The sequence below is a fragment of the Dermacentor albipictus genome, unplaced genomic scaffold (genome assembly GCF_038994185.2).
Source record: "Dermacentor albipictus isolate Rhodes 1998 colony unplaced genomic scaffold, USDA_Dalb.pri_finalv2 scaffold_11, whole genome shotgun sequence".
Lineage (NCBI taxonomy): Eukaryota > Metazoa > Arthropoda > Arachnida > Ixodida > Ixodidae > Dermacentor > Dermacentor albipictus.
The window spans coordinates 3301938-3329131 of NW_027225565.1; the positions used below are offsets into that span (position 1 = coordinate 3301938).

A 27194-nucleotide genomic window follows, 5' to 3' on the forward strand; every position below is an offset into this window, starting at 1 on the left:
CATTTAGCAGGATTCCCTCCATGATTGCTGAATTTGTCAGCAGGAATTTGCTTCAGAAATTGGCATAGCGAAATGCAGCATTTTTTGTTTGCTTCTGCACTTATGTTGTTGTTGTTTTTTTTGAAGCCTAGCGAGTTTAAAGTGAGAGCCAATGCACGTCATCTCAGCGCAGAGCCGTGTTGTGGGGTTCATTTTGCAGTTGCCTGTCCTTGTTGGATGTTTTGGGGCGGTGACATCAATGCACAGGTGGTCGCTGCGAGCCAAGACATCAATCCCCCCCCCCTGACCAGCAGCCGTTCTCTTCCTGCCTAGCGGTTGTCAGCGCTAGACAGTCGAGACTTTTCGGGCCATGGAGGCGCTGTCAAGAACGGCGAGTTGCGCAACAAGATTGCCACCTTGCCACCCGATTACGACAAGGGGTGCAAGACGCGCACCTCCCCCTCTCCGTCGCTGCAGCTGCGAGGCGTTCAAAGAAGCGACCTTTGCGCTGGAATCCGCCGCCTCCCTCCAGCCCCTTCGACATTGTGACGGGACGAGTTCGGTGTGTGGACAATGATTCCACGCGGAGCTGATTTGACCCGCCTGGTCAAGCTGCCGCGGGAACGACTTATTTTTGTGCTTCTCACGGTTTGGAGTGGCTCGGAACAATGAGCGACGCGCGATCGACAACGACAGTTTCCCGGAACGGCACCCCGTGCGGTTGCCTCTGTGTACGGAATGTGTGTGCCTTTGTGTCTGTAAACTGGTCTTCAGAGCAGCTGCGAGTTGGTGATGTGTAAACGAACAGCCGCCGCGTCGTAGGACCGGCGGATCGAGTGTATAAAAACTGTGGTTGTGCGAATATTGGACGCACTTCTCTTGAGCAGTCATGTTAGACTGAGTCACTTCTCTCATGCAGTCCTGTTGGACTAATACTCTTTTTCTCAAACAGTCATGTTAGACTGAGTTAATTTCTGTAAATAAACCCCTTTTTCCTCGTTCTCGATGAGAAGCAGTTCTTCACTTCATCAACGATCTCAGCGTAAATAAGTTGGACGACGGCATGGGCCAGCTACCTTCGAATTCATGCCGTACTCCAATCTTGGCAAAGGACCACGGACGAAGGGATTGAGCCCCCAATCCTGACACCCCCAACCCTGACAGGGTGCACAAGGTCGGCTGCAGCGAGACCGGCCCGCGACAGGGCGTTTGCACCGTCATGCGATAAGAGCCGCACGACCAGATACCTACACCAGGCATAACGCCCTGTCGCGGGCCATTCTCGCTGCAGCCGACCTTGTGCACCCACGCACGCTTGAAAGCAGCACAATAACAGTGTACAATCGTCCCGTCACGTGGTATTTTTTTTTTTTGATATTTCGCGGGCTTTCTTTGGAACGCGGAAAAAAGGACCACGTGAGATGTATCGTGATGGAAAGAACTTATTGAGAGTTTTCTCAAGGTGCTCTACAACTTTGCGTATCACACTTGGTGTCTGCAGCCAATACTTAAAAAGTTGATTAATTAAGCATAACTAGTCCGTTAGTCAAGGGGAAAATAAGGAAAACATAGCCTGAGTAACGCTAGGCCAGTGTCAGCATTATGCATTCAGTTGAACCCGCGTCCGAAGTGCCTTTCATTTTTAAAAGTTTGGCTCAAGTTATGTGGAACAGCCTGTATAGCGTTATATGAAAACGAAAAAGGCGCTGGTCCACAATACGGTCGAACAGCTGCGATGGCTGTTCTCAAACGAAGAACTCGCAGGCCACGGCTCGGCTCGTAACGCACTCACCGTATTTCGGCACTTGTGGTTCCAGGCCGCATTCGAAAAGGGGCACAGGCACAACTACGAGAGAGAGAGAACAAGCATCGCAAACGTCAGAAAGCTTCGTACTGAGAGTTACCTATAAGGCAGCAAAAGGCGCGCCATGGTACAACTGTACCACCTGCTATACAAATGAGAAAATGTCGATATTTTTACAACTGCGCAGTGTAGATAATGCCTTTCTTTCGGGAACGCGTTGTTACCAGCGGTGGCGGATGTCCGTAAATGTGAGCTGACCAACGAACAGCTGGTTAAGGTTTGGTAGTTGACGTAAATAATTTAACTTGTAATTGTGCTACTGAATGCGTTCGGCAGACGAAGCACATCCGCTTATCGTGTGAATCCTGACACCATACAGCACCAGTTTCAGAGACTATAATACAGCACCAGAAAAGGAGAGAAGGAGGGGTTTGCTACGTAAATGCGTATAGGACGGCTCTTGTTTTTCTTCTTTTTTTGGAGGGGGGGGAGGGGGGACGGGGGGGGGGGCATGTATAGGGGAGGAATATGCGTGTTGCAGTCGAGCCAATGCTCCATAATTCTGCTTGGTCGAGGCAAAAGAGAATGCTTCCATTCGGTGGAGATAGCTCGCCTCCTCGCATTACGGCGTCCCGACACTGTATCTGCTTCTATCATCTCATTAATCAATCACAAATTTCAAAATCACTGCGGCACAACGTTCCCCTGGATGCCGCTTCTCAACTTCCAGTGTATAACCAGAATCTGAGACGCGCCCCATGAAAAGGCCATTTAAACATTTTTGTAACTCTTTCCATTTGAAGCCGCCGGATATGGTAAAGAGATCGCTCTGCTCATCACCCGGGAAGCGGTCGGAAACCTTACGCGAAGCGTGCATACACATTGCCGCATCACTTAAGAGGAAACCTTAGCCCGGGCATAACTCCGACGCGTCCTCTTCGAATACACGTAAAACACAGGAATGCTTCTCTGAGATTACCCCTGGTCCAATTTTAATAAATCTTGTGGCATTTGAGAGAAAACGTTAAATTCTAGCGACCGCTAGAAGCAGATTATTGATTTACTGCCTTAATATTTTTACAATAATTGCCAAATATTGGTGAAATTGAAAGAAATAGAAGCATTAAGTTTACAAATCCGGAACTCCACGCACGAGAACAGACATCGCAGTTCTGTAAATTCCATCCGTCAGAACATCAAAAGCGGACAACTTTGATATATTAATTTATATCTTACATACATTTGCCCTTTACGAAGGTTTTGCAATAGTACTCACATGTTAGTGGTATATTTCAGAAGAACTTATAATAGATCAAATTTGACCGCTTTAGATGTACTATCAGATGCAATTTACAGAATTGTAATGTAGTTTTTCATTGTTCAGTTACCGAGTTGTAAGCTTGATAGTTACGCTTTCAGAAAAATTTGCCATGTTCTGCAATTTTTACCTAAAAATCGACGGCCTAAAACAAAATGTCACAGTTTCGTCCGAAAGCATAGGTTGCGATAGCAAATTAGTAGACAGCTATACGAAGTGAGGATATTAGTTTTATCGGCCACATAAACTTGCAAACATTCGCTTACTAGCTAAAATTAACAAGCACGGTGTCACGCGCACACAGGCAAACATGAACACATCTCGCTCGATGACCGCGGAAACACGCTGTCAAAACGCTGGCGTGAAGAAGCACGGCAGCAGCAGCGAGCGAATGGACCTTCGTGCTGCCTCTCGCATCAACGGGAACCAAGCCGCGAAAACAGCGCACGTTGGACCCAGTCCCCGTCGTAGATGGCTTTCAAGATACAGCGGCCCGGTCGGGCGTGCGCGGCCGCCCGCCCCCCCCCCTCCCTTCCCCCCTGCTGTTTTACCTGCTATTGACCTTGCTGGCTATGCAAGGTAAGTCTAGCTGGTAGTGAAGCTTCCATAGAAGCCCATACATTCAAAACATGGCGGTCCATGTGCGGTTCATGGGACTTAGCGCCGTCTGTGTGACGAGGGAACACTTCCGGCGGATGAAAACTAATGTGACGCCATATTCGTTAAAAAACAGAAGTGACGTCATTTTGTTCTCGAAGGCGCGAAATTTATTTAGGTGGTCTGCCATTAGAGCTGTATATTCAAATGCCCCGCCATTCTAACTGATGGACGTGTCGAGCTTTCAGCGCGGAAAGCGATACAGGAAACGGTCAGCCGTACGGGTGTGGAAATCACACCTCAGCACAGAACATACTTTCTTTGGAGGCCGAGGAAAGCTTGAGGTGCAGAGTGCTGGTCCTGTCGTCGGACGGCAAGCCCGTCGGCCAGTGCAGTCCCACGACAAGAACTAAAGTAAACAATTATCTGACGGTTATAACTCACTACTTTTGACTGAACATGTTAAGAAACATTGAAGATACCCGCGTCACCAGATTCAGACAAACGTCCACAAGCAAAGCAGCACAATGTGCCACGGGGAGCGTATTGTAGCAGGTGAGCTTTACGAGCGCGTTTTTCTGCACACTTCAAAATCTGCATTGCATTGCAAGTGACAGCGCCTTAGCGGCGTTAACGCCCCCTCTTACGATGGGCGCTGAAAAAAAAAGGTGTTTATTCAGAAGAATAATATACAATAGAGTAATCTTTTCTTTACTCGTCACGCATATATGAAATTGATAGGTGTTTTATCTTTAATGAACGAATCTAACTGTGTCTCGCTTTAATTAAAAACTGCTTCTTTCTTTCCGAGTGTTTATTCCCTCCAAACACAGTCCCGCTTCAATCCATGCTCCCAAAACACCCTTGCTCGTGCTCCCATAAACACCCTTGCTGATGCCAGCGAAAATTTATTCTGAACCGCCATGGAGAAAAAAAAAAAGCAACAGTCTTTTCCTTCCTCCATGTGAACCGCTTTTCGCCCGAAGCTTCGCGACCTATTTGGATCGACCTTGGTCTACGTTTGTTCAGCCGCTTCCTTCACGACAAAGTTTGATAAGGTGTTCATTTCGCTGCCCGAATGGCTGGAGGAGATCGTCGTCTCAAGGCTACTACGCGTCAAGAGTTCGTGAAAGCGGCCGTGGAATGCGCGACGAAAGGCGGCTACAGGCCTGTCATACTCCCGGAGTTGCCGGTCTGCCTGGAGATTCTGCCGGATCGATTTCTGAGCTGCGACCCGGCACGTGTAGCGTCAACGCTGCGCCCGCCCACGCCTGGCGTGTTAGCACAGATAGTGTGGAGACCGTTTTCTTTACGAATGAAAAAAGTAGCGAGCGTGCCGCGATCGCCGGTAACACGAAAACGTGCCTGACGTCACAGTCTGCAATGGAGCGAAAGTTCGAGCTGCTGGGAGTCGACACGAAAAAGGACGTCAACGACAGCGGAACTGAATTTGCAATCGTGGATTTATCCGTCCTACAAGGGTTCCTTGGAGTCGCACTGTGTTTTGGGTGGGGCAAGAAAGCGCTGATGCCTTTAAAGGACCCCGCCAAGGTGTACGGGCTCTCGGCAACGTTCTGACTGGTGTTGTAGAAGTCGCAGGGTGCTTTTTTCGTTGCTGGGTGCTTCTGTTATATATATATATATATACTGCATTGTTTGTTACAAGTACTGCTCCAGGAGGGCACCTGAGATTAAAACAACGCTGTGTCCAAAGGTATACCTCGGATGTACCTGCTTTGCTCCCGTTTCGCTAGCAGCGCGGCTCCCTTCTGCCGATTCTTGCACATGTTTTGCAGAAGGACGTTTATATCACTCAAAAGGGACCCCTAGAAGATCCCTTTGAAAAGTCACGGAGAGAAGCATGCGAAAAGCCTGGCACGAGCAAAAATACTGCTCCAGGAGGGCAGGCCCGGTCTGTAGTATACGACCCCTACTGCTCCTCCGGGAAAATGAGTGAAGCTTGTGCTGGAGTGCTCCGCCTGTGGCATGCGCGAATGGTGCGCCGAAGCCTTAAAAAGGACCATCGGAGGTTTCACATGTCCAGCAATCACACGAACAGAAATGCTGTGGCAAGCAAGCTTGCAAAAAAAGGCACAAGCTTGCAACAGACTCTGCCTATAGTCCAGGGCTGCTATAGGTCTATTTGTGACCTGTGCTAAACGCACAATTGTGTGAATGTGCAAAATATTTTTTTTTGCTATTTTGAATTCTGGGACTTCGCGTGCCAGAACCACGATATGATTCTGAATTAATTCTGACCACCTGGCGTGCACAGCACAAGCACGTGAACTTCTTGCATTTTACCGCCACCGAAATGCGGCTGCCACCGCTGAGATTTGATCCAGATATTTTGTTAGAGCCATAACTTCGTGCAAAGGACATGTTTTGTTGCGACCATGAACTCTGCGCAACTTTAATAACAGAGATGGAATTTATGTGCCTCCTGCATGTTCAGCAAGGATCTTAAAAAAATGGAGTGGATGGTGCAAGTTTTCTTACATTGCTTAAACGACTATGCATGATGTTGCAACAAATATTTCAGCGTTATTTTTGTACAGTGGCCACAGATATATGATGAACTTGTTGCTGAAGAACTGAGCTACATGGTGATGCTATTCATATTGCCATATTGCTAGGCCAATAAAAGTTACAGTGAAATAAATGTTCAGATTCCTTTTTCTCAATTTCACTTTTTTTTTTTCGGCATCGCACACTGCCTTACGGAGCATCTTCGTATGTTCTAAGTACGAGCAAAATGCTTGGTATCAATATATTCGTATCGAATGGATCTAGCCGGTGATGCTATTTACTTATTTCTAAAGTCGTCTGCCAAATTCTAATTGCCACTAATTACAAATGAAAACTAGCAAAAATATTGCAATTACGTTTACATCTGTTTTTCGCATTATAAGTGCACTAATAACAATAAAGTTAGCATCACCAGCTAGTGCTTCTCTGGCATTCTCGCCATATACTTTGTTTTCGCTTTTGACAAAATGAAGTTTTTGAAAAGTCCCCTAAGAAATCGACTGAATTTGTGTATTAAAAACTTGGTATCGTTTGTTCTAATCTAGATATATACAAAAGCTAATTAGATAATTACAATCAGCAGAAGAAAAAACCGAACAATACTGCTAAATATCATCCAATTCACACCAAAATTTACAAAACTTCGTTCGGAACCCAAGTCTCCCGCGTCTCGCAGAAATGTCGCTATTCACACACAGCACTCGGCATGCACATTTTAGTGCGCGGCAGGGGGCACACGCAGGGCCAACGTTACTAGACTAGCTTCAGTTGTAAAACTCCCCGCCCGCGCGCTTACAGCCGCTGTCGCCACTTCTGTGACAGCCGCCAGAGGGCAACGCTGTTCCATCGGGCTCCACTGCAGACGCCTCGACACAGCCTTGAGCTCGTGCGGATAGGCAGCTTGCGCGTGTTTCACGCTCGCTGGCGTTCTCCCTTGTCCAAATTAGTGATACCACGAGAAAGCGGTATTCACCTACAGCAAGAATATTTATCGCGACAGTTCGTTAATACTGAAAGAAGGGTAAACTGTACGAAAGGAAGAAACGCATACAGCGAAGCGCAGAAGCTGCGTTTCTAAATGTCGTGTGTTTCTTCCTGTCGTCTTAACATTTCGCGCAGTTTAGGCTCACGAGCCTCAATATCTGGCCAGAGTGCGTGATTGTAGAATGATCTTCATCCCCACCGAAGCTTCTCACCACGCCAAAGAAGCGCTGCAAAAAGAAAGATGAGGTCGGTCTTGGTGCACACAAGCCACAAATAAATAAATAAATAAATAAATAAATAAATAAATAAATAAATAAATAAAGAAGTTGGATTTTTCATTCCGGGAAGATGCTTAATCAGCGGAGCTGAAACGTGCGGCCCCTGTGTTTATCACTGGGTTAATCCCGAGGGATCATTAAAATATTTCTCAGTCATGAGGTTACACACACAATCGGCTGCGACGGAGAGAACGACGTCACTGACGGTATGCCCGCAGTCCGCAGTTGTCGCTTGCGTTCGATGTCTCGAGTTTGCTCGGTGGCGTGGTTAGCAGCCTTCGCCTGCGATTTGCCGCTTGCGATTCTTCGAAATTATTTCTTCAAAATTAAATCGTTTTGTTACGTAAGACCATGAGTGGCTCATACCCCCGTAAACGCGGCCTCCCCATTACGACGACAGAAGTGAAGTGAAATTCTACGGTGGAAAGATGAACGGCCACGCAGCCAGCTGTGGAAGACGACGACGAACGCGGGAGCAGTGGCACGAGCACGTGCCGTGGATTTCGCAGAGAGTTCGCGGTCGGCACGAGGAATCGCTCTGTTCCACGCCGAGCGAAGCGTCGCATTGCTGAGAGCACAGAAAAAGTGGTGCGCCAAACTGTCGACATAATAATAATAATAATAATAATAATAATAATAATAATAATAATAATAATAATAATAATAATAATAATAATAATGCCTTTATTTTCCATCCCAAGGATGTGGGAGGGGGAGAGAAAAAGCTGCATATCCAGCTTGACGGGCTCTCGCCTCCCCGATACAAAACATGATGTTTAGAAAAAAAAAAAGGCAAACAGAACAAGCATATGAGTACAGACAAAAAGGAATATCACAAATGACAATTTTTACAAAAATGCACAATTCCAAAAAAACATAGTGATGTGCATAATATCATGTCGTACATTTCAAACAGAAATTTGTGCCGCCCTTTCACTTATAAGTGAAACAAAATGACGCAAATCTTTTGACCGGGTGCGTAGGAGATTTAAATTGTAATGTTGGCACAGGTTTAAGAGATGTGGAAGAGTGTTTCTGAGCATATGTTGTCCGTAACCTGTTCTGAATGAATGTATGTGCCAAATATCGGTGTTTCTGGTACATCGTTCCGATAGCGTCCTATGCAGCCAGGCACGCAGCACTTCGGCATCGTCTGCTGATATTCTTAAGAAACTCGGCGAAGGCTACGGTTCCACGGATGACATGCTTGCTGACATTCGCTGTCAACAACGAACCACAGAATGCACAAACGCTGCAGCTCGTGCTTAGTCCGGCCTGCCCGCGTAGCCGGCTAGTGAGGAAGTGGAGCCGGGCGCGACTGCAGCGCCACGAAGGCTCGGGCGGGTGGCGGTTCCGCGCAACGGCGCCGAGTTTTAAAACTGAAGCTAGTCTAGTAACGTTGCGCAGGGCAACGCGTCTCGCAAGTCAGAAGGCAGCACGCACGCACACCACGGACAGACAGACATAAATGGCAAGACGGCGCGCGGCGCCGACAGAATGAGTGAGACGATAGGAACAAATAAAGCAAAAGCGCCCCGGCTCTCCTACGACGCGACGACCGGATGGCGTAAGCAAGCAGCAGCGCTGAAGGCAGCGCGCGGCAAAACAGGCGGAAAACGTCACCGTGCACGCGAGGACGTCCGAGTCACTGCAGACAAGTGTACCATGTGCAAGTTGCCAGAAGAAGCCTAACTTATCTCCCTCTCACAAGAGGCGTCGCGTTCCGGCCGCCGACGCTGTTGCGCACGAAAAAAAAAAAAGAAAGAAAGAAAAGAACCCGCCATGGCGCCGCCGAAGATGCACCGCGTGCCTTCTCGGCGTTCTCGTGCCTAGCCATTTCTTCACGCTTTGTTTCTTCTTCGCCCTCGCTTTCCGGTCGAAACGTCGAACATGGAAAAGCAACGATCGAGGCCCTCCTCGCCTTGCGCGTACAACTCGTGGCGTTTTCCAGCTCGTTACGGCGACGTTCGGAGCCGCTGAAGGAAGCACGAAACAAACGCCGGCGCGAAACGCTTACGGGGCAGACACGAAGGCGAGGGTGCAAGAGAGTGCCTGGAAAAAAACGCGGAGTGAAACACTAGCACAGCGCCGCGCACCGCTGCTGTAAATAGGGCACTGCCACGCGCGCACGCATGCAAACATTTTTTTTATTCCATTTTTGTTAAAAAGCTTATCTAACGCTCCCTTTGAAAACAACGCCGCGCTGTAATTTCTCGATGACAGCTTTCGCGAATGGCTGAACGTTGCTGCTGCGGTGGCGGTATAGTGCGATGTTTTCCTCGGTTCTTCCTTCACTTCACATGTGTTTCCTTTTTTTTTTTAACCAGTTCTCGCGATGCGACTTGGATGTCATCTGCGGATGGTTTGCTTTTGCGCAGGGCCATCGGCGCGCCAAAAGCGCTTCGTCGGCCACATGCGAACATTTAAACGGTTGGGCACTGTTAGATATGGAGCTGTTTCCTGCGATTACTTCGAGTTCCCCAAACCACTTCGAGTCGCAGCACAGCTAATTGAGGAATGCAGAAGCAGGAAAGCGCATTCCAGAGAAGCGGCCGAGCAAACAAGTTTAAGGCAACAAGTGCGCCGCCGGGATTAGCAGGTGGGCCTCCGACAATGGAGCATGAGCAGCCCTCCCCTTCTCCTCGTTCGAAGTGCATTGCCAGTCTGCGAGGCAAGACCGCAGAAAGCCGCCAGGTGTGACACCGCGACACGGGCGCCTACCATTGGCTGAAAGTGGCGTCATCGGAGCGGACTCTCCTATTGGTCAAACATGACGTGACTTACAGTGCGCGAAGGGTTTATAAGAAGCCTTCCAGAGAGACCTGAGCATTCTGGGATATGCCCTGACTCCCTGATTCACCTCTCTCGAACTTCTTGCCGCGGGCCGCAGCGTCCGAGTTGCTGCCGGCCCGTAATGACTGTACGACGGCTACTTGACGCTCACCTCTCCTGTATTTAATGTAGAATAAATCCCTCCCAAGTTTGGTCTTCATCCGCGAAGTCCCGTCCTCCAATCCCTACATCTGGTTGGCAGCGGTAGGATCGCCTCCGAACGCATCAGCTGGTGGCAGCGCTACGGATCAACCTTCGTCGAGAGAGATCGTAAAGAACCGGGAAGAGCGAAGAAGAGAGAGCCTTCGTCGAAAGAGGTCCGAAGAGACTGGGAGTATCGAAGAAGGAGCGAGCCTTCGACCCAGGGAGTCCGGAAGGAACCGGGAACAGCGGACAAATGAACCGGATGGCAGAGTGCTGCAACCGTAAGTGAGCGCGTGGTTTTTTTCCTTATGATTCGCCAGACTCAAATGCTGTGTGTTCATTTTGATAGTTCTGGGAATCGGGAGTTTGTTGCATTGTGTGTTTGCACAAATTAATTAAGGAAAACAGTTTTAACCACCTGTCGGGACAGCTGCCATGGATCTTAGAAGGTTGACGAGGTTAGACTTGTTGTTGGTGTGCGACGATTTGGGAGTTGAGGCGGACGAACGGATGGAAACGCCAGCTATCATAAAGGCGATTAACGATAGTGGCAATGATGACAAAAGCATTGAGCTTGCTTGGGAGGTGATACAGGAGCCACGGGAGCGTGTGCGTCGTGTACGTTTGCGAGAGCGTCGTGAGCTTAGGTGTGAGCGTCACGGACGTGAGAATGAACGCGAACGTGAGCGAGAGCAAAAGTATGCGAGAGAGAAGGCAGCACTGATCAAAGAGATACAGCATTGTGATCAGTTATTGGCACAGAGACAATGGCTGTCTGGGAATTCTGTAGGAAGTACAGAGCGAAAGAATGAGGAAGTGTCTAGCGGACTTTCGCCAGAAGCCGACGAAAAGAATAGTGCCTGTGAGATTAGCTGCAGATTCATAAGTGAAGGGAAAAGGCTAGCTGCTAACGATGCCTTAGTGGCAACAGAGGCCGTTAAAGGCCGCAAGGAGAGCGACGAGGTGCTGTGCCAACAGATGACTGTGGAGACAGCTAGGCCAGCTGCGAACAAATTGGCACAGTTACCGAGCGTGTGCGTCGCTGGTAATGTTAGCGAGGTTGCTAGCGGAAAAAAGGGTACTGTTGACGCGACAGACGCGAGCACCCATGTCAAGTCAGATCTACGTGCAGAAGTGAAGTGCGAACTGGACGATGCAGTTGAGAGTAGTTCTCGGGACGGCGAGCTCCGTAGTCCACGAGAGAACAACTGCATTGTTCAGGGATCGGTGCGGCTCTCCGCCAGTCTAGATAGCCTAGATAGGGATGATTCAGTTAATAATCATTCGGACTGTGCGCGTGAGACAGCGATCGATACCGACGGGCTGTGTGCCGATTCACAGCGTGAGCTGGGCAATGTAGTAGAGGGCAGTTCGCAAGAGTGCGAGTTGTCTTACTCGAGTAAAGCCTGCTGCATTGTTCCAGAGTCGGTTGAGCTGTCCGCCAGTCGAGGCAGAGAGAGTGTTGATTTAAGTGAGAATCACTCAGACTGTGCGGGTAAGAGACCGATCCGGGCCGACGAAATGTGTACCGGCCAGCACGAGGCACGAGGCGACATGAAAACGAGTGCAAGGAGAAAGCGCCGTAAAAAGAAGCGCGGTAAAGACCGAAAGACGGTAATTAATGTAGCGCCGCCGAAAATGGCGAGAAACCCAAATGGGCAGGGCGCGAGGAGAAGAAAGGTGCGGTCGTCACTGACGATGTTGACGCATCCTAAACGTTCGAGCCACAGGTCAAAGGGGGACCGCGAAGAATGTCCTGCACGGACGCGGACAAAGGGCACGGGGCAGTTAATCTCCTCGTCGTTCCGTAGTTCTTTTCAAAGCTCAGCGTGCAGTTCGAAGAAACGCAAGGTGGCAGGACGAGACCAGGTGGGGAGTAGCAACGCGGTCAATCGAGTTCGTGTTGAAAGCGGGGCGCGGGGACGCAAATTGGCAGGAGACTGTAACGTCTTGAGGGAGCTGATAGTGAATCAGCCCTTTTGTTGTCTCTCGGCAGCCAGAGTAGCTTTGAAGCCGCGGCCTCCCCGGGTACGACTCAAAGTATGAGTCAGTCGTAAGCAATCGGGAACGGGAAGCCAAGAGAGCTTCCGTAGAAGCAAAACGTGTTATTTGTTTTTTATTTTGAGCATCGGAAAGTTTTCGCGAATTGAGACTAGGATTTCTTTCAATGTGTAAGGTTTGAGCTTTGTTTGTTTTGGTTTGAGAAAGCTCCGAGATTTGAAAGAGGCGTTTTAAGTAAACATGTAGTCTCGCGAGATGCTCATTAATAAGTAGATAGGCTTTTTTGTGTGTGTGTGAGTAACCTGAAGGTCAAGGTTATCGTCGAAAGGCCTATGGTAAAGCGCGTGTGTTATTTAACCTTCTTTCTTTTTAAGCGTTTTTGAATTTTGTAAGGTTAAGCGCGTAGATTTGAGTGAGTGCATGATTTGCACTGAGAAGCGTTCTTAGTTCCATTAGCGCGTGTCCTGTGTGGACGGAAGGAAGCAGACTTTATGACTGGGTTGCTAGTTTGTGTGGAGGGCAGCCGTATTCTGACTTCTCTGATAAGTACGCGTGGAACGAGTTATTAAAAGACGCATTATTTTAAGAGTTCTGCGGAGTGTGTAAGTCCCGCAAGTTTAATTGTTCGTTTATGTCACGTGTCCTGTAGGACTTTCAGGGAAGAAACGTGAGCAAGCGTAAATGAAAAGTTTGCCTGCAACGCAAGTACGCGTTTTGTTTAGTGACCACAAGGCTAGTGCGCTTGTGATTACGTACTTGTGAGGTTGACCAGATTGTTCAGTGGCACCATTACGTGCGATAAGTACGCCACTGCGATAGATTGGAAACATGCTGTTCGTGTATAGTTAGGCCACTTAAGTTATGTTCGGCTGTTTTCATTTGTTGTTTGCATCGTCAACGACCCTTTTGTTTTGCAACAACAATAGTACTCTGGTCTTGTCGGCAATCGAGGAGAAATGGATAGCTGTTTGGAAGGGTGGTTGGAACTGTTTTGTCAAAATTGGGGAACTAAAAGATCAGGGTTGATTTTGACTCAGTAATAGCCTGGCGAGTCAGGGGTGAAGAGCCTGCGCTTACGCGTGGTGCAGCGCTGTGTTGTTTTGTTTGTTTGACGTTTGTTCTCCGGGGCCCAGGATCCTGAGGGTTGTCAAACGAGGCTCGACCCCAGTACCCTGCAGCTTCTTTCAGCGTTCCTCATGGCCAGCGAATTGAGTTCACCGGCCATTCAGAACAACCGCGGCGAGGACGAGCTGTTAGATATGGAGCTGTTTCCTGCGATTACTTCGAGTTCCCCAAACCACTTCGAGTCGCAGCACAGCTAATTGAGGAATGCAGAAGCAGGAAAGCGCATTCCAGAGAAGCGGCCGAGCAAACAAGTTTAAGGCAACAAGTGCGCCGCCGGGATTAGCAGGTGGGCCTCCGACAATGGAGCATGAGCAGCCCTCCCCTTCTCCTCGTTCGAAGTGCATTGCCAGTCTGCGAGGCAAGACCGCAGAAAGCCGCCAGGTGTGACACCGCGACACGGGCGCCTACCATTGGCTGAAAGTGGCGTCATCGGAGCGGACTCTCCTATTGGTCAAACATGACGTGACTTACAGTGCGCGAAGGGTTTATAAGAAGCCTTCCAGAGAGACCTGAGCATTCTGGGATATGCCCTGACTCCCTGATTCACCTCTCTCGAACTTCTTGCCGCGGGCCGCAGCGTCCGAGTTGCTGCCGGCCCGTAATGACTGTACGACGGCTACTTGACGCTCACCTCTCCTGTATTTAATGTAGAATAAACCCTCCCAAGTGTGGGTTTCCATCCCGAAGTCCGTCCCCCAACCCCTACAGCACGCTATGTCATAATGGACTTCGCTGAATATTGCGGAAACTTTCCCACTTCGATAAGAAAGTCTGAGCTCCTCGTAGGGACAGTTCGGCGCCGTTCTATAGTTGCTACCGGCGAACAGCTTTCTGCGTCATTCACTTGTACCTGAAGGTCAAAATAGATAAAAAATTCGAGGACACCTAAGCGCTTCTCAGTAGTTGCGAATTCCAAAGCATTATTGTGCAATTGAACGCTGTTGGGCGGTCCTTCGAGTCATGAACTCCTCGCGGGCAAGCGAGCGCGTTGAGACGCTCGGTAAACGCCTCCTGGATAGCACAAAGCCAGTGCGCTTCGATCTGTGACGTCATGTTACCTTGCCCGGCTGCCATAAGATCTCGTGGGGGCGCTCCCAAGTAAATCACGGTGATATCGACGTCACTGCTTTCATCACGCCTGGCTTGAGAATAGAAATTTAAGTCCAAGCAGCATGACGTCATAAGGCAGAGTGCACAGGCCTGCCATCTAGGAGGCGCTGGTTTGGCCCAGTGGGTAAGACTCTCAGCTACTGAGCGTGGGGTCGCAGCTTCGAAACCAAACACTTCCACAGTCCTTCCATGTTTTTCATGGAAGGACTCTGCTACCGCCAAATGTCTTTATTTCAATTTATTGTTTTTTATACATGAATCTCTCATAGCGATTACTGAGACAAAGAACACAGGCGAGAGTTTGCGCGGACAAAAAGCGCGCGGATAACACAAGCTTCTGGGAACGAGAGTGACGTGTCGTTGCGGCGATACCATATGGCGATACCCTCTCCGCTCACACAACACGTGGTGCGCCAGCAGTCGGCCCCTTTCGGCCTCTCTGCCCTGTCGAGGCGCGCGCGTGATGTGGCGTCGCAGCCAATAAAAATTTAGGCACAGTTTCGCTGCTATAGAAACCGGCTTTTTCGCTCGATGGGCCATTTGATGTTTTCGCAAAAAAAGAAAAAAAAAATTGGTCAACCAAGTGTCGACGCTAAAGACATGGTCGACGTACATGATTGTTCAAATGATTGTTATTAAATTTTGACCACATATCTCTTTAGCCTGTCTCTTTTTGAGTCAATCCACTAGAGTCGCATATTTTTTTAAAAATCGTGTTCCACGCGCAATTGCGTCGACCATATCTTCTTTAGCATGGACACTTGGTTGACTCTTTAGAAGAGTAGAATTTGGGGCCAGTTGGTGATGCACAGCTGAGTACGGTGAAGCACGATAGGCGGGACAAGCGCTGTGAACTGACAATTGAGAATGTTTATTGGAAAAAGTTCGCTGCAGCAGGACAATGCGCGCAAGACATCCCGAAACCAGCAACAAAAAGAGCAGGCGCAAAAAAGGAAAGGCGATGCTGCAAAAGTTGCATACAACGCGTGCACAATCTCTTCATCAAACGTGATACGTGTACGCTGTCAACCACGCGCTAGAGGCATAAAAAAAACAACAAAAGTGAATGAACCAGCTTAGCTGTGGCTGCCCATGAATCGCGCTTCTTGCTTAAAACTGTCGCCGTAGCCACACAAACGCACATATCAAATCCGCAATCATCTGTTAACGCAGCTTCCAAAGAAAGCTTCCAAGGGCTTCCAAAAGATCAACCAGACATAGTTAATATTGCAGTAACCAAGTGTATTTTACTTTGCTGCTGGTGTAAATTTTCCGCACCAACACGATTACGCAGCAGCCGAAAATTTACACCAGCAGCGAAGTAGAATACACTTGGTTATTTCAATATTATCTCGGTGTTTGTCTGATTAAGCTCTGCACCACCCAGGCGGCTGCACCGTGCAGGACGTTCGCGTTTGCGCCTCTGCTCACCCGGTGGGTGGAACGTCCAGTCCGCTTGCCATTGAGTAGAGTTTTAGCTTGTCCGGTACTCCAGTTATCGTAGGCGGACTGAAGGGTTACTGGAAGGGTTAGACGCAAACGTAAGCAGCCAGAGCGGTGCAGCCTTCTGGTGGCGCAGAGGTCAACCAGACAAACCCAGAGCTAACATTGCAGTTACCAAGTGTATAAATTTTCGCAGAGGACCAATTCTGTCACGATTCGCAGCTCCCGAAAATTTACATCAGCAGTGAAGTATAATATACTTGGTTAATGCAATGTTAGCTCTGTGTTTGTCTGGTTCAGGCTGTGCCCCACGAGGTGGCAGGCGCCTGTTAAATCGCTTACGTTCACGCATCCCGCCCATCCAGTAATACGCCCATTTCGCCTGTGTTTAACGGAACGCTGAACAAGCTAAGACTCTCTTATTACCAATTCTAGATAAATAGCTCCTCATAGCGTCCATGCATTGAAACTGTAACCGCAAGGGCGCCGCCATGTTGCTACGCCGTGCAGGAGCGCAGGCGCCATGGCAGGCGACGAGACGCGATTCAGACGAGACGCGCAATGAACGCGATCCCCAGACTCCTCACAGTAAAGTGACGCTATCTAGTTCAGGCAACTGCAAACACATTCTTTCATGCACCGACAATTTCACATCGAAATTTTATAAAAACAGCCATCGGATCTTCCTAAAACTATACGGAGCGAACTTTACACATTGTCCATACGTACGTGCTCCTTGTATATGGTTTTTTGTGCATCATATTCTTTTTGTGCATCATATTCTAAATATCTTAAGCGTTACAAAAATTAGAGGTAGCAACATGGCGGCGCCTTTGCTGGTCCCACTTTTCTCGCCCAGCCTTTCTTCTAGAGTCAGTACACTTAACTCTATGTCGCTAGCGTTTACCCGAATACCGGACACGCTAAATCTCTCTATGGGGAACCAGCGCTGCATAGGCAGCGCGTCGAAAAGATAGTGTTCCTGTATATGGAACAAACACTACGAAAAGAGTGCGTTGCACGCCGCCCTGGCGACGAAACGCGGCATATCCCAGCCGCTCGACCAGACTACACACCCGTGCGCGGCCGTATTGAAGTTCGTATGTTTCCGTTTTCGCACCGCTTCAAGTGGACAGTTTTCGGAAAGAAGCTAGCGCCATCAAGTGAAGAAATAACGAAAGAAGCTTTTTTAAGCTTTATATATTTTTCACGGTGTGTCGCGGCGAGCACGTGTGTTTCTTTAATGGTTGCGCGTGTGCCGTTGCCGTGCGAGCGGGGCAGCCTGCCTCGCAAATCTGGCAGCCATGGCCCCGGTCGTGCTGCGCTATGGTTTCGTAAGTATTAGTTGGCCGGAAGATATTCCATATTTCTCTGGCTAGACATAAAAAATTCTGGTGTTACTTCGCCACAGCAGTCAATGGAGAAGAAAGCTTTATCGCATCAGCTGACTCGCGCAAGCAAGGGTTTGAGGGCTCCGCTGCTGGATCCGTCACAACGCTGGCTACATTTAGCACTAATTACATAAATTTACCGGATGCATCTCAGCGCCGAGTCCTCATCCGCATGCGCATATTAAAAAACACATAGGCGGCTTAGTCGCGCGTGCGCCGGCAGTATGCGCACACAATTCGCATCACAAGGCAGCTTCCCTCCCACATAATTCTTGGCAATGAATGGATAATATTTACTTTTCGTATCGTTCGCGTCGTGCGGTGGCATTGGAAGGGGCTTGGCGGTGGTATTGCGAAAGAAAAATGGGTGGTACATATGCCGGATGGTGCATGCTATTGCTCATTTTGTTTCCGACGAAGTGCCGACTGCACATTCTGCTGTTTGGTACTGGCTGCCACGGCTGACCGTTTTCACTATCGAATAAACCAAGCATACACGCGAAATTCGGTTTATAAACCAGCCCGACACTGCTTGACAGGGCGACAAGACAGGAACTTACTCCGCTCGCCTGACTGCTTGGATCCAACGCCGCCCCTGTTCTTGTTCGTAGGGTTTAGATGGAAAGACGCAGAAGGATACATCCTCCCTCATCCCGACGTAGTTGTGGCACTTGTATACGCAACAGTACCGTCGGCGTCCTTTTGTTTTCCTTCGACTTTCAGCGCACGCAACGCCACTACCAGTAGCAATTTTCGTCCGCGGGAGCGGCTGAGTTGTGAACGTTCTGACCGCTAGGGCGGCGCTGTAGGTGTCGTGAAAACTCCAGCGCTGGTTCCCCATTGTGCAAGATCGTCCAACCAAGCAAAGTGTTTTAAGCACATAAAGAAACCTATTGCTTAAATATAGAAAGTGCCGTGTGATAACAAATGTATCGCGAGTGGAGTCAACAAACGTACACAATTTTTTTAAAAACCGCGTGTGGCAGATAGCATAAAGTTAGAGTCCTGGAGCTGGATTACCCGTGAGGCGGACATTACTTGCACAATAAATAGAAACGCATCATCGACTAATCCACAAATTTAAGAACGTACGCGTGTTTTCAACTGATTACGGCTCACATTGCAATTTACGAATTGTAGCCGATGAGTTCGCAAAACATATATTCACTTGGAATGAGTTCTCAGGATTACACAAAAAGTTCACAAGTTAGCGACGACATGCATTGCTGTCCGAGTTATTACTTTCCTGCTCCAACGCATAAAATTTTGTTTAAAATGTAAGTGGAGCAACAGTGCACTTCTACTGCAATTGATTGCCGTGCGTGCGTGCGTGTCATGAAAGGAGAAGACTTTCACACATCACTCAGCCACCTTAGGGCCCCTATAAGCAGGCCTGCCGCCGGCAACGTACGTATGCGGCCGGGAGCACAAGGACGGAAGATAGGCCCCTCCGCGTGCTGAGATGCCGGTGGAGCACGCTAATGAATCACGAGCCCTCAACGAAGTCGATCCGCCACACACGTTGCCCATCCTCCAACATCGTGACGTGGAAACACAGATGCTAATATTTATTATTATTATTATTATTATTATTATTATTATTATTATTATTATTATTATTATGAATAATAATGGCCACGCGCGAGTTGGGTTTCCTAATTTGCTTAATCAATAACACGCCTCTTCGATTAATCAATGGACTAATGGTTTCAGCACGGCAGCTCTATCGCAGATTAACTAAAAAGCGACGAAAACTATTGACACCTCTGTACAAACTAAGGAGCACCAACTACTAACAAACGACGACGGCGTGTACATTTTAGCTGAAGCTGCCAAACGTCACTTTTCAACCTAGTCCTTCCATAGTGACGACGTACCAGATGAATAAACAAGATCAAAATTTCAACTGACATTCAAAGAATGCTTGTTCAAAGAAAAAAAAAAGGCCTTAGGTGGTATGCGTGCACTAGCCATACTTCGCGGACATTTGCTGCGTGGGCCGCTTTTACGACTGCTGACGCGCGCCCGCGCTTGTGGCACTATCATTCAATCGCTCGTTCACGCTCATTCTGGCGCCACATAGGCTCCAGCTAAATCGACGTTCCGCAAGTATTGCATCAGGAACTAGTGTTGTCTTCAAATATGTGCAACACACCGCTGCGCATATCGTAAGGCTTTAACGTCAAAGTCCGTTCCATTCATTTAAGTTACTTACTGGTTCGAACTCAAGCGCTAGGCGCCTTTAGAGTGTGCTATGGAAAGGAATCAAATTAGCAGGATAACTGTAAACGGCCGCCAGCTTGCCTCCTTGGCGCATTGGGACACGAGGACCCAGAAGCGCGCCCAGGGAACCGAACAGTGCGCGATAAGCCTTGGAGCACAGGAATGCGACACGGCATCCGGCCGAACACACGAGGCCGATAAGTGAAGGGTCCCGAGTCAGCCGGTGGACGGAAGAGCAGCACCCCCGGAAGATGTGACGAGAAAACGGAAGAACAACGACCGACGAGCAGGCCAAAAATCGATGACATTGTCAGTGTGCCCCCTCCGCTGGCCCTCATATCACCAGCACCCCACGACGTCCTCTTTAGCATTTCCCCAACAAAAGACAAGGACCAGCAAAAGAGAGAAGGAAACAAAAGGAGGGAAGAGAAGTCGAGGCTGCGAAGTAATCGGACAGCAGCAGCATCAAGAAACGGTGCGCGCAGAAGCAGGGCTACACAGAGGCGCATCGATTCCGTTCACCGCCGTTTCGGTTTCAGCGCGCGTAGCACCGAATAGGCGCCACGTCCGTATAACCTTCGCGCTTTCTCTTTTGATCAGTGTGTGTGTGTGTGAATGGGGGGGGGGGGGGGGGCTCTCCCTCCCGGCATACATACACACATTTCGTAGATACGTTCGGTGCGGTTTTGCAGTGAGTCGATAATGAAAACCGTTGTTTTCACACCACGTTACCCCGCGAAAAGAAAATTGGGGTAACGCCTTTTTCCTGCCGACTCAAATTAAGGCTCTTCTCTTATTCGACGATACTTTCTGCACGCTTGACCGCCCACGCTTTCAGTTTTCTTTTCTTTTTTTGTTCAGTTTGCTTTTATTCGTCGCGCAGTGTTACTTCGAAAGCAAAAGTAATAAGAAACAGGATTCGGAGCCGCCAACAAAGGAACACCAGCATTCCTTCGCTGCACCCTCCGCCCCCCCCCCCCCCTCCTCTCCATACTTATTCGCCGCTCCCTCCAAAAACATCTCTTCTTACCCTAATATTATATCGCCCGCCCGCGCAAATGTCTCGAGGCACTAGAACACACAATCGATGAACGTCAACCGTTTCGAAAGAACTGGAAGATCAAACAACCTCAGGATGACAAATGCAATTTACCACCGTGTATGCTCATCCATCAAACGCTACGGGGTTCGTGGCATTCACGTTTTTTTTTTTCCCATTCCGGGCCATTCGCTTGCATAAAAGTGCTCCGACTATACAACCGCGCACAAACGGAAAAATAGCGAGCGATCTCTTGCTACGCCACGTCGATGTCAGGCAACGTGAAACACGCCACTGAGAACGCATAATCGATCGCATGCCACATGGGCGCGCGCGCGCGCGTATTTAAAAAAAGAAAAAGAGAGAGAGAAAAGCTCGCGCAGACTTTTTCTTTAAATCTCGGGTAGCAGATAGCGCTGTTCGACATTCTCAGGTGGAGTTCTGAAGGAGGTCTAATTCCAATTTCCATGTAGCAAACTAAAAAGAAAAAAGAAACGCAGTAATGAACTTTCTAATTATTCTCTTTATAGGGCGCATACGTTTCAATTGCAGGAATGAAGCCCTCTTATACTGAAGCCATATCCATTGACCAAAAATCCTAAGACTACAGCCCCTCTTTCGAGATATCCATCCCGATAACCTGCTAAAAATGGACTTCAAAAAAATAAAAACATTAAACGTCTCTGCATTGTTCAACAGGTTTTGCCGACGTGCATATCTTTGAAAGCGGTGTCTCGAGATTTGTGCTCACAGGATATGATTATTATTATTAGGCGACAATAATTATATCACTCCTGTAATTTCGACACGTGCCCTAATTTGAATAATTAAAGTTAATTAGTGGAACTCTGTTTAATAATCACGCAACTGAGCGTTGCAATATGTCGCGCGAATATTGTCCGCCTTCTTCGGGTAAACCACCTCAACAGACAGAATTGCGCTATGCGCATACTAGGTCATTTTTCAAAAGTCTGTCCGAAAACAAAACAAAACAACGCGCGCAGTGATTTTTAGTTACGCTACAACGTAAGAATTTTACGGTGCTGCACAGCCCTCGCGCGTTGTTGTTGACCAACCGCTATGGTGTATGGACTGGGGCAGTGTGTTGTCTGTACGGAAAAACAATGGGAGAACTGGGGACGCTTCTGCGATGACGCCACCAGTAAGGCGCTGCGATCGACCGGCGTGCAGGCGCGCGACATTTGAACATGTTGTGCAAAACTTTTTGCATTTATAGGCTAAAACACCCTCAAAACACAACTGACATTCTTATAATTTGGAAAAAATAAATAATACAAGCTGTTAGGACACATCAATAACGCTGTCTATGCTTGCACGTTTCCAACCACAGATCATGCAGTGTTCCTGATCGTGTGCTCAGCCAATGACTCAGCGTTTCGTTTGCAGAAGAGAAACACTCGTCTGCAAGTTCCGTTCGGTAAGCACGCATATGTGTTTAGCATTTCGAAAGACACGCGGAGGAAAAGCCCGGAAAGAGCACCTCCACTGTGCCTGGTCGGTTGCACGGGATTCCTTTTATTTTGCATCAGCGAGAAAAGTGGTCGCCAGGTTTCACTGAAGAAAAAAAAAAATACTGCTCTGTGACGAACGCAGCCGCTAACGTTTAGATATTTCGCTCCGTAAAACGGCGCCGAAGGGCAAGAATACAGCCAATGTTCCCAATGTGCCCGATCTGAAGCAGCCCGGAGTTGTGATCGTTACGCAGGAACCTCAATGCACGCGCGCGCACACACACACACACACGCACACTCACACACACGCAAAGTACATTTGCAAACCCAGCGCTTGCCGTGCGCATGAAGGACGTGCTAATGCGGCAGGAAAAATCACAGCAAGCAATCTGTGAGTTCCGTACGTACATGCATGACCTCCGCGACAACCATAACTGCCAATCTCGGAAGCCCTGTGTTGCACCATAATTTTTCCTCTTGCCAGCAATGACTTTAGGCTGCAGCGACAGATGGCGCTGCAGTAGACCGGCGTGCCCAAGCACTCCCGGCCGCCATCGCAAAAGGAGGCACGTTTTCGCCGCCGGACGACACACTACCGTATTCCAGTACACCATAGACGTTTAGCTTGTACGCTAATCCGGTAAACGGGAGCGGTTTGGGCGGGTTACCGGATGGTCGGGGCGTAAACGTGAGCGGTGAAGCCGCCTGGTGTTGTAGAGCTCAACCAGACAAACGCATATCTACAACTGCAGTAACTCACCATATCCTGCTTCGCCACTCGTGCAAATTTTTGGCAGCGGCGTAATTCTGAACACGATTACGCCACTGTCGAATATTTACCCCAGCAGCTAAGCAGAATACAGTAATTAGCTCTGTGGTTGTGTGGTTGAGCTTTGCGCCACCAGCTGGCGCCACCGATCGGGCCGCTCACCTTTACGCCCCCGCTAAACCGGAAAATCGCCCGCGCTTTCCCGGATACCGGACGCGCTAAAAGTCCCTAATACAGCGCTCACCGAGTGCGTTATATTGGCGGCGAGGAGTTACGGAGTCGCCCTCTATCGGAAGCGCCTCGATGCCGTAGTATGAGGGATCACGTGACGCGCTCCTCATAGGTTTTGCTGTCAGCGCTCACTGAAAACACCACGCGCGAGCTCTCCCGGACATTTTTGTAAGTACTTTCGAAACGAGAGAAGTTTCTTACTGTCTAAATAATAATCTTGGGCAAGCTGAAAGCACACAATCGTTTACAGCCGCTATCTCTTTACCGAATACGTACAGTGAACGCCACTGCGCGCGGTCGCCGCGATGGAGTCTCCCGAACCGGCTTCTTGCGTGAAAGGTAGGTAAACGCCGAGAGCAAACTATGTGAAATATGTTCTTATAGTGTTTGTATAACTAAATGGAGCGTAATAGAATGAAGCCTCAATGCAGCGATCGCGCAGATTCGCAGCGACCGACTGCGCGTCTGCATGCTTGTCCGCGCAATGTTTCGCTTTCTCCGCGCGCGCGTTTTCGCACCGTGCCATGAGCTTTAGCCCGCAGAATATGAGCATTTGACAGTATACAGGCAACCATTGTTGCGTGGGCGCTATCAGAGCTGTTCAAAAATAATTTCATTGTAGAGACTTCGACGCCTACGGGGACTGTGATGTGCCGTCGCGACGATGCAATCTTTTTTTTCTTCTAAATTCTTTGACCTTTCAATACTATTTCTCGAGTTGCGTTGCACTGTATGTTTATCGGCGTTCTCAGCGTGCAATTTCCCGCTGCTCCTTTTTTGTAATCCAGTGCATTAATTCACAACACAAACATGACCATATGCTATGCTTTCTTTAAATGTGCTTCTCACCGCTGCCTTTCCACTCCACTGAACTTGGCAGTATCTATAGTATCGACAAGTTCATAGACCAAGCCGTCATGACATTAGTCGGGCAGCGGACTCAGGCGAGCGTCTCAGTGCGCGTTTTGAGAACATCGCAGACCGGGCGCCGTAGCAGAAATCTTCCTCGCGTCTGTGCTTGCTGCATACCCGAGTTGTAGCCGATGACTGCCGGTTTTATGTTTCGCGAGCCAAGCTTCACACAGCTTCTTGTCCTGCGGCTACGTGTGAATAAGGCCGACACCGGCCTCCGTTACGTGCGTCCGGCCCTGCGGCACCGAGCAGTAGCCTACCATGTTGCGCGCCTTCAAAGGCAGCCACTACCTATTGTAGTGCTTTCAAGCGTTGTAAAGGAGACACTCGAAGCGGGAAAATTTCGCCACTAAATGAAAACCGCAGCGTACGAGGGAATTTAAACTCGTTTTCAGCTCGCTTCGGCGCGCCCGAAGCAGCCGACGCGGCCGCTATGTCCACGTGATCCCTCCTAGCACGTCACGCCGACGGTGGCGCCAGCTTTTCCAGTGGTGGAGCTCGAGGCCAATATATACTGCCTTTACTCGCGCTGGACCACTCTGCGACATGTGATGCTAATGCACTCCGCACGCAAATGCCGCCACTCCGTGCATGCGTCTCGCCTCATTGTATCCGGGAAATGATAATAAAGGCCCGCTAAAATGAAATACTACATCATCCAGACTGGAAAATCTATCCTTAAACACCATTTTACTGGTATGGAAGGGAGAAGGAAGGCGTGGGAGGGAGGAGGGAGAAAGCTGAGGCGCAACTGTCCTCACTGGAATTTCACGCCGAAACCTAAGCGCCGTCAGTGCGACGACGTCACAGATTTCCAAGTATCTTCTCGCGTTTGGGCCGTTTTCGCGCAGGACGCGCGCTCGAAGCTCGCTATAGGCTGAGTCTTCGGTTCCTTTAGAAAGCAATGTGTGCTCCTTTAATGCCACAAAGTAGCCAGTGTTGCCAGATTGGGCTATTTATAGCCAAATAGGGCTACTTAAAATATTTCCTGGCTGCTTTTTAGATAATTTGGCGTTGTGGCTACTTTTGGGCTATACGCTCTCTAGAATTTTCAATGGTAAAAAAGCGTGTTTTCGGAAGAGCGCTACGTTTAATTAGTAGCTGCTGCAGCCTTTTCGCGGCTTGCTTGCATTCCTTGCTTCCGTCTACGTGGCGTGTTTCCGTGGCGAATGTCGTGGCTTTTGTTGGCTGGGGATTCTGCGTACGGCGCATTTAGCCAAAGCCGCTCTCCTGCTCGCTTGCTTGAGAGTGAAACTATGGTGTCTGCATAGTGAAACCATGCATGCATGAAAGCTGCTGCTGTTGCGCTCGCTCTGTGTGTTTGTCTCGCCTCTTGATTTGTGCACAATGGGGAAGTGGGCGAAATACCCAAGGAAATACCAGAAAGAATGGGAGCAAAACCCATATTTCAAAGGTAAGTATCTGCTGTTAGCTAATTTTATAGTCTACGACAGGTTTATAGCATAAATTCAGAGTTTACTATTTTTTAAAGAATAGACTGGATCATGCCTTCGAGACAGGAGGGCAACGGAGACGCAATCGACATGGTATAGTGCAAAGCATGCAAGCGCAAGCTGAGGCCGCACGTGCAGGACCTCAAGGTCCATGTTACGAGGCACAAGCACATTCAAAATAAGAACTCGATGAAGCTTGCGTCTCTAACCAGGCCTATCGACTCGCACTTCAAGCCCGGGCCTTCGACGCCAACATCAACTCAGCTAAAGATTGCAGAGCTGCGCCTGGCAGCGCATGTCGCCGTGCATAGCTCGCTGTGCTCTGCGGATCACTTGGCTCCACTGTTGGCAAGTAAATTTCCCAAGTCAAATGTTGCGGTCGGAGTAACGCTTGGACGCACCAAGTGTACGGCTCTGGTCTCAAAGGGTCTTGGACCTACGTTCCGAGAGATGCTACTCGAAGACATCGGAGGGCAGCCCTACTCCCTTATCATCGACGAGAGCACGGTGTCAGGATTGGGGGCTCAATCCCACCGCTCGAGATCCGTTGCCAAGATTGGAGTCCGGCATGAATTCGAAGGTAGCTGGCCCATGCCGTCGTCCAACTTATCCACGCTGAGGACGTTGATGAAGGGAAGAACTGCTTCTCATCGAGAACGAGGAATATGGGTTTATTTACAGTATTTATATCAGCCTAACATGACTGCTTGAGAAAAGTGCATCAGTCTAACATGACTGCTTAAGAAAAAGAGTGTCAGTCCAACATGACTGCACGAGAGAAGTGTATCAGTCCAACGTGACTGCTCAAGAGAAGTGTGTCAGTCCAACATTCGCACCACAGCAGTTTTTAAACACCCGGTCCTCCCGCGATACAAGGTGACACGAACGTTCGTTCACTCATCGTCAACTTGCCGCCGCCCCGCAGAACAGTTTACGCACACATAGGCACACACATTCCGATGTCCGGGGCCGACGTCCGAGGGGCGCCGTTCCGGGAAGCTTGGAGCCATGGTGGGTAGCTCGTTGTCTTGCGTCCCGGTCGCGCGTGGGAAGCAACAAAAAACGGCTTTCCCGCGGCAGCTTGCTCACGCGTAGCAGATTAGGTCCGCGCTGGAGAGCTCGGGCACAATAGTTCGCCTGCCGAACTCGTTCCGTCACAACGGCGATGGGGCTGGAGGATGGCGGCGGCTTCCAACACAAAGCCCGCTTCATCGAACGCATCCTAGCTGAAGCGACGGAGAGTGGGGGATGCGCGTCTTGTCCCCCAGTCGTAATTGGGTGGCAATCCTGCATTGCAGCTCGCCATTCTTAACAACGGACATTTCATGCGAAAAAGAGATGGGCGTTGTCGTTCGGTTCTTTTCTATGAAACCAGAAGATTTTCAGACCAGGTTTTTGGGACTGATCCCTATCACTGACGCGTCTGCTAACGGCATGTTTGCGGAACTTAAATCTTTTCTTGAGTTATGCCACCTAGATTTAACAAAATGTGCTGGCATTGGTACGGACGGTGCCAGCGTGATGTGCGGCCGACACCACTCGTTATATTCTCTTCTAAA

General features: G+C 49.1%; 1 protein-coding gene across 1 annotated transcript in view; it reads right to left on the reverse strand.

Moving 5' to 3' along the window:
• MCU (mitochondrial calcium uniporter) overlaps window positions 1-27194 on the reverse strand; it is a 524593-nt gene that overhangs the window by 198903 nt on the left and 298496 nt on the right. The window contains exon 2 of the mRNA XM_070528420.1: window positions 1772-1825. Coding sequence (XP_070384521.1) covers window positions 1772-1825 — 54 coding nt within the window. The remainder of the gene's footprint in view (window positions 1-1771; window positions 1826-27194) is intronic.